General features: G+C 37.6%; 1 protein-coding gene across 1 annotated transcript in view; it reads left to right on the top strand.

Annotated features, from left to right (window-relative positions):
- Positions 1 to 12,925, top strand: part of SERPINI2 (serpin family I member 2) — a 36,363-nt gene that overhangs the window by 6,959 nt on the left and 16,479 nt on the right. The window contains exons 3-5 of the mRNA XM_044255100.1: positions 1,531 to 1,761; positions 3,136 to 3,330; positions 3,413 to 3,605. Coding sequence (XP_044111035.1) covers positions 1,531 to 1,761; positions 3,136 to 3,330; positions 3,413 to 3,605 — 619 coding nt within the window. The remainder of the gene's footprint in view (positions 1 to 1,530; positions 1,762 to 3,135; positions 3,331 to 3,412; positions 3,606 to 12,925) is intronic.

Here is a 12,925-nt window from a genome sequence, read left to right as displayed (position 1 = left end):
CTCCCATTTATTGAGATAATTCCCTCAGCTTTAAATTGCAAATGACTGCCTCTGAAATTGCATAAATAAGTAAAATAGATTAACCTTCTTCCCTTCCTTATGTAAGAATTCTAGGATTGTAAGGACTTGCTGAAATTCTTCAAATTCAACCATAGGGCAATAAGTTCTTATGGCTAAAATTGTTTATGTCTATATCTATATCCCCAAGAATGGAGAACTATGGAGTTTGAAATATAATGAAATATACTTCACAGAGACTCCAATATGGTTATTTGGGTTGTACCTGCAGGAAAGCAGGGGAGGACAAGGAGAGAAGTGGGGACTAAAATGTAGGCTCCACTCAGCCAGACAAGATATAAGGCCATGGGGCTATAGCTCTCCCCCTCCCCCACCAGGAAGAGAACGTATTCTTATTTGCACAAAGATGCCTATGACTGTTAACTCTCCGATAAAGTGTACGCACACGCATACACATGTACACACACAAATGCCTTATTTCCAATGGACAACTCAAGGCAGTCTTCATTAAAACTTTTCTCTCTTTATTCGGTGGGAATCCAATGTGTTTTCTCCATTTATGTTTTCTCCAATAAAGAATAATTGCCTATACTCAATTTTTAAGTTATAAAAATAGCATTTTATTTAACTGAAAATATAACAAAGCCCTGAAAGGAGCTTTGATTTGAAATACAGTTTCTAGACTTAATGATTGAGTCCCATGATTAAGCCAGAAGGGATTGAAAAGCATCAATATCTTTGTTCGTGAATAGGAAGCCCCTGAACAAGGACCAAAGCTGAATTGTCTCCTAGGCACATCTACCTTCCCAACAACAGTGTGGTCAGAATGAGCAACAATAAATAACAGGCCAACAGCGATTCTAGCTGACTCTGGTGGCCTCATTTGGCTACTGGCAATAGTTGGAACGGTTAAAGATCTTTGTTGTTCACGTAGACAGCCAAAATATATACATTCATAAACCTGAAGAAATAGGCAATTCTGATTCTTGTGCATCTCTAGAGCTGATTATAGGGGTTGCTCATAAATTTCAAAACTTGGACAGGTGCCATTGCTCACAACAGAGCAATTCTTAAGCTGAAAAAAAAAAAACAATATTGAAAAAGATTGCTCGTCACTGTCATCCTCCCATCAATATTCATTAGTATTTTCCTTCCATAAATATCACATGTTATGCAAAGAATGAGGTTCTAAAGATAAATTTCCAACAAGTAAGAATGAGCTAAATTTGACTATAAAAAGGGAATTTCCTTCAGCTTTTCTAAATGCACATTCTTGTTTTTGGTGAATTTCAAATTTACATGACAATCTTCCTATTTAAGAACTGAGTTCTTTATAAAATGCATATTCTATGAAGATAAATGCTTAAAATATTTATACTAACTCAGGAAGGACCATTAGTTATACCTAAGGGTGCAAAAATAGTGATATGAATCAGTGTTTAGAAGCAAAGCTGAAAAGCTGTTGTTTTTATGTTGTTCAATATGTCAGTATACATTATAATTATTTTTTAGGGGAAGAATTTTCTGTGCTGAAGTCATTTTTCTCTGCCATCTCAGAGAAAAAGCAAGAATTTACATTTAATCTTGCCAATGCCCTCTACCTTCAAGAAGGATTCACTGTGAAAGAACAGTATCTCCATAGCAACAAGGAATTTTTTCAGAGTGCCATAAAACTGGTGGATTTTCAGGATGCAAAGACTTCTGCAGAGAAAATAAGTACCTGGGTAGAAAGCAAAACAGATGGTAAAGTTTCCCATTTTCATAAACTCATTATTTGCCATTGTATTCACGGTTTTTAATATCCTAGAGTAAAGAATGGTTGAACATTTTCCTACTAAACTATGGCTCAGAGGGCTCTCCCATTTTGCTTCCCTGTTATTCAAATTAGTACTAAATGGTAAAACGGAGACAGACTGTAAGCTGCTTTGAAAAGCATACAAGTTTTTTGAGAGACACCTATTCATAGAATTTTAATGGAAAAATCTTTAATGATAATTTTTGTTTAAGCATAGGTTTTTAATCTATGGCTGTAGAAATAATGCCTTTGGCCAGGTAAAAATTAGATCTGTCAACCTCAAGTGCCTTCTTTTCCACATATTACTGTAAATAACACATCTTAGTTGGATGGGTTAATGTTTAATAAGAAATGTTGATAGTCTTATCATAAATGTGGTTATCTATACTTTAATTTCAATACAAGCCAGCTAAAATTCCTCAGGGACTATGGAGTCACACAGTAGAAAGAACAAAAGTTTAGTTACTCAGATCTGAATTCACATCCTACTTAGTTCTAAGCTATGCCCCACCTTAAATGAGGATAGTATTAGAACATTTCAGGATTATTAGAAAGTTTGAGAATAATGTATGTGAAATAACAAACATATATCAGGTCCTTGTTTAACAGTGGTTTGTTTCTTTGTTTATCCATTCTGCTACAAAAAATTATGATGGCATAAATGGCCACCATATTCTTTATAAGAAGCCTCATACAGGGAGGCATAGTTGAGAATGTGAGATTGGTGTTTTGAGCAGCTTTCACAAGAAAGTATCATTAATGGGACACATAATGAACATCCCTAGACAGCTCCATGGCACTCAGTCATGCTTTTGTGTTGGGTGGTTGTTTTGAAGAAGAAGATCACGCTAGCAACTCTATTCTTGTCCCTTCTCCAGTGGTCACTGGCATTAGCCATGGGAGCAGAAGGTTTGAGGGTACCATTAACTTACTAATTCTGATTGACCTGCTGGAGAAACTTGCAATAAAGTTTGAAAACTATGAGTAAATATGCAGGCAGAAACATTCAGTTTTTGTTCTTTCTGGCTGAAAAACAATTCACATAAATAATCTTGCTGAAGAGAGTCCATTAGTAGGTCTGTCCAGATTTGCCTCAGAGAGTCTTGTATCTCCTGTTTCCTAGTAATATCTGTTTGTACCTGTTTCTAAGTGAAATGTTTAATAGTGCTGCTTTTTGCTCTCAGAATTGCCAAGGTTAGTGGAGAAAGCACCTGTTTATAACTGATCTGCAAAAGAAATTTTTGTTTCAGTGCTATATAAAGCAGTCCCACTGAACCAATATTGCTTATATCTTACTGTTTCCTCCTCCACTTGCATCACAGGGAAAATTAAAGACATGTTTTCAGAGGAAGACTTTGGTCCTCTGACTCGGCTTGTCCTGGTGAATGCTATTTATTTCAAGGGTGATTGGAAGCAGAAATTCACAAAAGAGAGCACACAGCTGATGAATTTTACTAAGAAGGATGGTGCGGCAGTCAAAATCCCGATGATGAAGACTCTTGTGAGAACAAAATATGGTAATGTGAAAAATCGTCCTCCGAAGCATGATTTTGGGAATTGCCAAGGATATTTATTTAATATTTTCTTTCTCTGTTTCAGGTTATTTTTCTGAATCATCCATGAACTACCAGGTTTTGGAATTACCTTATAAAGGTGATAAGTTTAGTTTAATCATTGTACTTCCTGCAGAAGACGTGCACATAGAAGAAATGGAAAAGCGAATTACTGCTCATCAACTCCTAAAATGGTTCTCCGAGATGCAAGAAGAGGAAGTGGAAGTAAGCCTCCCTAGGTTGGTAATGTCATTTTATTATTTGGTTCTTATGTTTTCACTTATGGATGCATTTGAATAGCTGGCTGAAAGATAACAGATACTTGAAAAGGCCACTGATCGGAAGAAAAATGCATTTGGAAGTATAACTCCGCTTCATGGATACAAAGGCAAGTCTGAACATTGCCAGCAATGCTTTGCCATGAGGAGAACTGAATATAAAGGCTCAATATTCTCTGAAATAGATGAAGAAATGTAAGTCTGCAAGCCAGAATGTTGAGATGAAAAGGAATTTTTATTCGTTTTATTATACAAACTTATCTTTCTCTACTTTCTTTACTAATTGGAATTTTAAATACCTATCTTCTGTTACATTTCAGGAACCCCCCCTGCCCATACTTATGCTACCAGACAATCAAAAGATATGTTATCTTGACAATTAAAAGATATGTTAAATCAACTTTGACAGCTAGTGCTCTAATAGTCATTGAATGACAAATAGGAAATCCAACGGCCAGGTTTAGATAGTTAATATAAAATGGAAATTGCAAAGGCTTATCTCGGGAAACAATAATCGTTGACACTAATTTCTTAATATCATGCTTCTGGCCAACAGGAGAAACTTCAAAGTAAGTGGTGCCCACATAACTCAATTCACACTCTGCCTCAATTTTTTAAAAGAAGCAGATGTTTAATGAATGATATTCTGTCCTTTTCATTTCTAATTTTTCCTGCAAACTCAAAGCCTGTATGGCTTATACACCCCTCTTCTGGGCCTTTTGTCATTTAAACCTCTTGGCTTTTCCTTGTTTTTACACTTAGGTGGGATCCAGTCACTCATTTCAATCATATTCTCACCATATATCTTTAATGCTTTTTGCTACTTGGTCTTCGTCCTGCTTTAATTTCTCCCGAATCATCCTCAATCCCCAACCTACTCATAAGGCCACTCCTGCTCTCCAACTATTAATTTTCTTAAGCAAAACCCAGAAAACATCCCCTTCTGGCCTCACTGAGGCTGGAGCTGGGGACCCCTTACTTTTCTTCAACTTTCTTTCTTTTTTTTTTTAAGATTTTATTTATTCATTTGACAGAGATCATAAGTAGGCAGAGAAAGCAGGCAGAGAAAGAGGAGGAAGCAGGCTCCCTGCTGAACAGAGAGCCTGATGCGGGGCTTAATCCCAGGACCCTGGGATCATGACCTGAGCCGAAGGCAGAAGCTTTAACCCACTGAGCCACCCAGGCGCCCCAACTTTCTTTTTTAATACTCACACAAACCACACCAAAACCTGACTTCTTTTTTTTTTTCCAATTTATTTATTTTCAGAAAAACAGTATTCATTATTTTTTCACCACACCCAGTGCTCCATGCAAGCCGTGCCCTCTAGAATACCCACCACCTGGTACCCCAACCTCCCACCCCCCCGCCACTTCAAACCCCTCAGACTGTTTTTCAGAGTCCATAGTCTCTCATGGTTCACCTCCCCTTCCAATTTACCCAAATTCCCTACTCCTCTCTAACGCCCCTTGTCCTCCATGCTATTGGTTATGCTCCACAAATGAGTGAAACCATATGATAATTGACTCTCTCTGCTTGACTGATTTCACTCAGCATAATCTCTTCCAGTCCCGTCCATGTTGCTACAAAAGTTGGATATTCGTCCTTTCTGATGGAGGCATAATACTCCATAGTGTATATGGACCACATCTTCCTTATCCATTCATCCGTTGGAGGGCATCTTTGTTCTTTCCATAGTTTGGCGACTGTGGCCATTGCTGCTATAAACATTGGGGTACAGATGGCCCTTCTTTTCATGACATCTGTATCTTTGGGGTAAATACCCAGGAGTGCAATTGCAAAACCTGACTTCTATTCCCAGGTGCCACTTTATGTTGATTTCTCTCACTCTCAACTTGTGTCTCAACTTCCCATTCCTTAAAGAAGACATATCATTAAGCAAACCTGCCTCTCTACCCTTCATCTCAAGGTCCGTATACATCTTTAAGATCTTCTCTCCTTCTACCTTCCTTGTCATCCTGGAGAATGAGGTATCCTATGTTTTTCTCACCCTAATTCTAGGTTGTTGATCCTAATACTATTGACCATCCCCCTTTTCTTGAAAACCTTGCATTCTTCAATCCCTGGAGCACTACTCGCTTCTGTTTATTTTTCTCTCTTCTGTAAAATTTTCTTGCTCCCTGACTTAGAGTTTTTTTTTCTTTCTGTTCCCAACTAATGTTTACTAGAATTTCATCAAAATCTTCTTCTTCTTACTCTCTTTTATTCTTCCTTCTTTACTCTCTTTTATTCTTTATTCTTACTCTCTTTTTAGTCCCTTATTCTTCATGTCTCTAAAATCTGAAACTCTCCCCCAACCTCTCTTCTAATTCCCCAGCATCTGTATATCTCTATCTGGATATTATTCAGTCTTTCAAAGAGTATTGGGGGAGGGGTCCTACTACATGTAAGCTATTGGAGATAAAATGACGTGACAGTTTATCTTCTAATAACAGAAATAACAACTTGGGGGATTAACTTGTTTATTTTCAAATTTCTTTCTCTCTCTTCCTCTTTTGGAAAGATCACAATTTGGGGTCAAAAACACTGCGTTTAGAAATTATTCATGCCATGTACTAGCAGTGGGGTCTTAGGAGAGTCATTTGACAGTCCTGAGTTGTGGTTTATCAGTCTTGGAATAGTGATACTTGTAGCCAAGGTAGCCCCAGCATCTTCAGCCCAGTTAATAAAAGCCTAGATAATAAAACACAAGTCCCAGACTCAATTGACAACAGGAAATAAGGGCTTTTGCCAGAATTCCCTTCTCTAGCATGTTAGGAATCTCTGCAAGATTGTTGCACAGCCCACAAAGCCATCCATATCAGCTTCTCCAAACTGTGGCCACACTTCTCATACAACTTCTCTTACAGTATGGATGCAGGCTTCTCTTTTAATTCCTCCAAGAACAATGGTTATGGGTTGAATTATGTCTCTCTTAATTCATATGGGGGTTAAATCCTAACCCCCACTACCCCAGATTGTGACTTTTCTGGAGACAGGGTCTTTATAGAAGTAATCAAGTTAAAGTAAGTTATCAGTGTGGGCCCTCATCTGACATAGGGGGAGTCTTTATAAACAGAAGAGAGTTGGATACAGAGATATATGTAGCAGAAAGACTAAGTGAAGAGACAGAGGGAGAAGATGTCCATCTACAGGCCAAGGAGGGAGGCCTGGAACACAGCTCACAGTCCTCAAAAGAAACCAATGGTACCCACACCTTAATTTTAGACCTCTAGCTTCTACAACTATGAGACAATAAATCTGTTATTTAAGCCACCAGGTTTGTGGTAATGTTAAGGTAGCCCTTGGCAAATTAATAGGAGTAAGAACATTTTCAATGTTTGACCAAATTTTGCTGAAAACTGTGTGTTAATAAAAGGGGCTTTTAAGGTGGAAAGTTATTTAAAAACCATGTGCCAGGGATGAGTGTTTCTGGAGTTTAAGCCATTTCTTATAACCAGGAGTCTCCTGTCCATTGCTGTCCTGGTGCCAGACCGACCCTCACCCTTCTCTATCTCCCTCCTACCCAGCATCCAGAGTCCTTCAGCTTTTCCCAGCACAGAAAGAAGGTAACATAGGTTTTCTCCCATGCCCTTTAAGCCCAGACTCCCAGTCATGATAAGAATCTTAAGCAGCAGATTTTGACCCTCAGTGGAAACTTTTCATATCATCTAGAATAGATTATACCCTCATGATTTCAAATTTCACTATTTCCATCCCACTGGTTCTATTTGCATAATGAGAAGTTCATTGTGTTGCTTTTCCCAAACAAATGAACACTTGTTTTAAAGGCGAAATTTGAATCTTCAGTGATACAAAAACAGAAATATTAATTGGCAGTTGTACTTCCTTTTCTCAAACAAATTCCAGGCAACAAATATTTTTTAAAAATTTAGTGGCAGTTTCAATTACAGAACCTCATTACATACTTCTACTCATAGCACAAAATCTAGCAAATAGAAGGTGCTAAGAAAGTGATAGCTATTTTTCTTTCAGAAGTAATGGTTATTTTTCTTTCTCTGTTAAAATCCCTGCCCAGGGTGCCTTGGTGGCTCAGTTGGTTAAGTGTCTGCCTTTGACTCAGGTCATGATCCCAGGGTCCTGTGATCGAGTACCAGGTCCCAGGTCGGGCTCCCTGCTCAGTGGGGAGTCTGTCTCTCCTTCTCCTTCTGCCCCTCCCCTCCACTCATGCTCTCTCTCTCTCTCAAAATAATTAACTAACTAAATAAAAATCTTTAAGATCACTGCCCAGCCAATCCCAAAATAGAAGGTCTCCTCTGACTTCTCAGTCATCCTCTCGCCTATCCCCTCTGTCTGAAAGACCCTTCCTTGTCTGTGGTGTCTAACCAGTAAATTCTCATTCACCCTTCAACATCTCTCACATTTAACTCTTTGGTGTTCTTTCCCCCAACATGCTCAATTAGAATCAATCATCCCTTATTTTTATTTCTAGAACATTTTATACAAATTTACATTATGGCACTTGTTACATTACATTTCCATGTCTTGCTCACATTCTCATCTATCTTTTTAAGATGTGAGCTCTGGAACAGGGAGTTATATCTCCTTCATTTTGGCTTCCATGGTCCCTAGGACATTTCATGGCATATTGTATGTGCTAAATGAATACTGTTCAATTAAATTATATAAATATTTTTCAAAGAAAACAATTCTATGTTGTTTTCCTTTATCTAATGATAAATACCTCAAAAATCAGAATTCAACTTTCCAGTCAGATTTTAATTCATTCCTTGTGAGGATCCTGATGAAACTTTCCAATACATGCAGCATAATGAAAGGCAGGACATCAACCATTTTCTTGGAAACCTCTCTAGAGAAATAAAAATGAGATTTTTAAATTCATAAGACTGAAACATTGTTATCAGTTATTCAATCATATTAACACAATGTTACATTTAAAATGTATTCACTTTTCATAAGAGGATGAGCCTTCCAATTTATTAAAGGAATGACTTGCTTATGTGTTAAGTTCACAGTTTTAGTTTACTGAGCAGGAAGATCATGGATTGAAAGTTCTAAAGTACATCCTCTAAATGAATAATTTCCTTACAACACAAAAACACCCATTTGAAATCTGTTCAGTACAGATAGGGAAAACTATATAAGCTGAGTAAATACTTGAGAATGGACAGACAGTTTTCAGTTATATTACTCAATGCTGTGGTTCTCTCATATCTGCATGAATGCATTAGGCTTTCAAAATGATAACTAAACAATTATCATATCATTTCATTTGTATGTGGAACATAAAGAATAGCATGGAGGACATTACAAGAAGGGAGGGGAAAGTAAAGAGGAGGAATCAGAGAGGGAGACAAACCGTGAGAGACTATAGACTCCGGGAAATAAACTGAGGGCTTTAGAGGGGAGGGTGGTTAGGGGCTGGGTGATGGGTATTAAGGAGGGGATATATTGCATGGAGCACTGGGTATTATATGCAAACAATGAATTATGGAACACTACACCAAAAACTAATGAAGTACTGTATGATGACTAACATAACATAATAAAATAAAATAAATTTTTTTTAAATGGTAACTGAAGATTTCAGTAAAACCGAACAGTTTAATCAGCTGAGACTAGGACTTAAAATAACAAAAATTCATTCACATAATTCTGGAGGTTAGAAGTCCAAAATCAAGGTGTCAGCAGGGCCATTCTCTCTGAGACTGTGTGGACTCCTTCCTTGCCTCTACTCAGGTTCTGGTGGCGATCCATCATCTTTGGTGTTCCTCTGCGTATAAATGCACCACTCCTGTCTTTGCCTCTGTTGTCATGTGGCCATCTCTCTTCAAGTGGCATTCTCCTTTCTTATGAGGACACCAGTCATATTGGATGAAGGGTCCCCTCTATTCCATTATGACCTTGGGCCAACTAATTACATCTGCAATGACCCTATTTCCAAATAAGGTCACATCATGAGGTACTGAGAGATAGGGATTTAACGTATGAATGTGGGCAGGGCACAATTTAATTTGTAACATCCGCTATACTAAATTCTGTTAATAAAACAAAAATCTCTTTGGTAGCAAAATTTAGTGTTTGCCAAAGAGAGAAAAATTAATCATAAAAATGCTTCTATATTAGTAACACTAGGAAGGAACATGTGAGTGACTATTTAGATTTTGGTTACTGTTTAGAAACATTTATTCTTTCCTTTTGATGTAGGACTAGTTTAGAATCAAGGCCAATAAGATAGAATATAGTCTGAAAATACTAGAGTGTTTTCTAGTGTTTGTTAGAAACTATTATTAATAATAATAATTATTATTAGTGTTTATTAGAAACATACCAGATATCTAATTTGGGCATTACCTACATTGGATAGCAGCTAAAATAATCATGTTACTTTGTCTAAACGTAGTATGGGATCCTACAAATATCTTAGTACTCAAAATTCTTCAGGTTGAAGAGTCTGACACACAATTTCTATATATCATATCTTCTCTATTTAAGAAACCCTCTGAGAACACGTTTTATGATTATGTGTATGGGCAAAAGTGATTATCTAATACATGCAAATAAGATAAATAAAAAAGGAACTTTCAATTATATAGCACTTTAACTTTGTAAAACATTTAATTAAACATTTAATACTAAATGTTGTGGTTCTGCAGTCTGACTTGGTTACACCTTGCATTTTGCAGGGAAGGAAACTGAGTCAGTCAAAAAGTGAATTGATCAACATTCAACTAAGTGTTGAAAGACAGAATTAGCTCTCATGTCTACTGTCTTACAGCTTTGTGCTCTTATCGGTTTACCACTTCCCAGAAACTTTATCTCCTGTTCAAAAGCACAGATTGATTGGGATCCCACTATGGACAAGGAATGGAAACAGATGCAAAGGGATAGACATGCTCCCTGCTAGTAAGATGGTCACCACTTAGATGGAGTGGTGCAAGATTTGTGCAAGAAATTTACTAACAATATCCAGCAGCAGACAGTAAATATTTAAAGAAAGTTATAATCAGTAAGCACTAGGAAGTTCACAAAACAAAAGAGAGGGGACAGGAAGCCTCAGAAACTGGAGTTGTAAACAGTCTTTACAGAACGGGAAGGACTTGAACTGGGCTTTAAAAGAATTGAGAAGGTTAAGTCCTGTACGGAAAGAGGAGTTGTTGAAAATTTCCAAGTAAGATAGTGGAATGATTAAGGCAGTATTTTAGAAATATAAATTTGGTAGTTACAATGCTTTTTTCATGATGATAACATATCTCAATCCTTTCTCCACTTCCCACCACTCCCCATGTTTCTGGATAATTTCTCTTACTCCTTAAAACCAAGTTTGGGTTTTGGAAAGCTTTTCTGATCTTTCCATTCAAGATAACATATTATCTGATTATTCAAGATAACACAATATCTGGGGTGCCTGGGTGCCTTTGACTCAGGTCATTATCCTGGGGTCCTGGGATCAAGCTCCAAGTTAGGCAGCAGGAAGTCTGCTTCTCCCTTTCCTTCTGACCCTTCCCCTCCCCGCTGCTTGTGCTCTCACTGTTGTGTAATCTCCCTCTCTCTCAAATGAATAAATAAAAAATCTTAAAAAAAGGAAAAAAGTATAACACAACATCTTTCCTTTTCCCTTTTGGGAAAACTTCTCCTTGCACCTCGTGTTTATTTATTTACTTTACTTTAAAAAAATTTTTTTATTTATTTTTTCAGTGTTCCAAAATTCATTGCTTATGCACCATACCCAGTGATGCATGCAATACATGCCCTCCTTAATACCCACCACCAGGCTCACCAACCCCCCAACTCCCTCCCCTTCAAAACCCTCAGTTTGTTTCTCAGAATCCACAGTCTCTCATGGTTCATCCCCCCTCCAATTTCCCCAAACTCCCTTCTCCTTTCCTTCTCCCAGTGTCCTCCATGTTATTCCTTATGCTCCACAAGTAAGTGAGACCATATGATAACTGATTTTCTCTGCTTGACTTATTTCACTCAGTATAATCTCCTCCAGTCCTGTCCATGTTGATACAAAAGTTGGGTATTCATCCTTTCTGATGGAGGCATAATACTCCATTATATATATGGACCATACCTTCTTTATCCATTCATCCACTGAAGGGCATCTTGGCTCTTTCCACAGTTTGGCAACTGTGGCCATTGCTGCTATGAACACTGGCATATAGATGGCCCTTCTTTTCACTATATCTGTATCTTTGGGATAAATACCCAGTAGTGCAATGGCAGGGTCACAGAGTAGCTCTATTTTTAATTTCTTAAGGAATCTCCACACTGTTTTCCAAAGTGGCTCCATCAACTTGCATTCCCACCAACAGTGTAAGAGCATTGCCCTTTCTCCACATCTTCTCCAACACTTGTTGTCTACTGTCTTGTTGATTTTGGCCATTCTGTCTAGTGTAAAGTGGTACCTTAAAGTGGTTTTGATTTGAATCTCCCTGATGGCTAATGATGATGAACAATTTTTCATGTGTCTGATAGCCATTTGTATGTCTTCTTCAGAGAATTGTCTGTTCATGTCTTCTGCCCATTTTTTGATGTGATTATCTGTTTTGTGTGTGTTGAGTTTGAGGAGTTCTTTATAGATCTTGGATATCAGCCCTTTGTCTGTAGTGTCATTTGTGAATATCTTCTTCCATTCTGTAGGTTGCCTCTTTGTTTTGTTGACTGTTTTCTTTGTTGTGCAGAAAATTTTGATCTTGATGCAGTCCCAAAAGTTCATTTTTCCATGTTTCCTTTGCCTCTGAAGACATGTCTTGAAAGAAGTTGTGGCCGATATTGAAGAGGTTACTGCCTATGTTCTCTTCTAGGATTTTGATAGATTCCTGCCTCACATTGAGGTCTTTCACCCATTTTGAGTTTATCTCTGTGTATTGTGTAAGAGAATGGTCTGTGTATTGTGTAAGAGAATGGTCTAGTTTCATTCTTCTATACATAGCTCTCCAATTTTCCCAGCACCATTTATTGAAGAGACTCTTTTTCCCATTGTATGTTTTTTCCTGCTTAGTCGAAGATTATTTGACTATAATGTTGAGGGTCTATATCAGGGCTCTCTAATCTGTTCTACTTGTCTATGTGTCTGTTTTTGCGCCAGTACCATGCTGATTTGGTGATCACAGCTTTCTTGTAAAGCTTGAAATCAGGCAACGTGATGCCCCCAGTTTTGTTTTTCTTTTTCAACATTTCCTTGGCAATTCGGGGTCTCTTCTGGTTCTATATAAATTTTAGGATTGTTTGTTCCAGCTCTTTGAAAAATGCCGTGGAATTCTGATCAGGATGGCATTGAAAGTATAGATGGCTC

The sequence above is a fragment of the Neovison vison genome, chromosome 6 (genome assembly GCF_020171115.1).
Source record: "Neovison vison isolate M4711 chromosome 6, ASM_NN_V1, whole genome shotgun sequence".
Lineage (NCBI taxonomy): Eukaryota > Metazoa > Chordata > Mammalia > Carnivora > Mustelidae > Neogale > Neogale vison.
The sequence above is the reverse complement of the archived record's forward strand: the minus strand, read 5'-3'. Positions and strand labels throughout refer to the sequence as shown.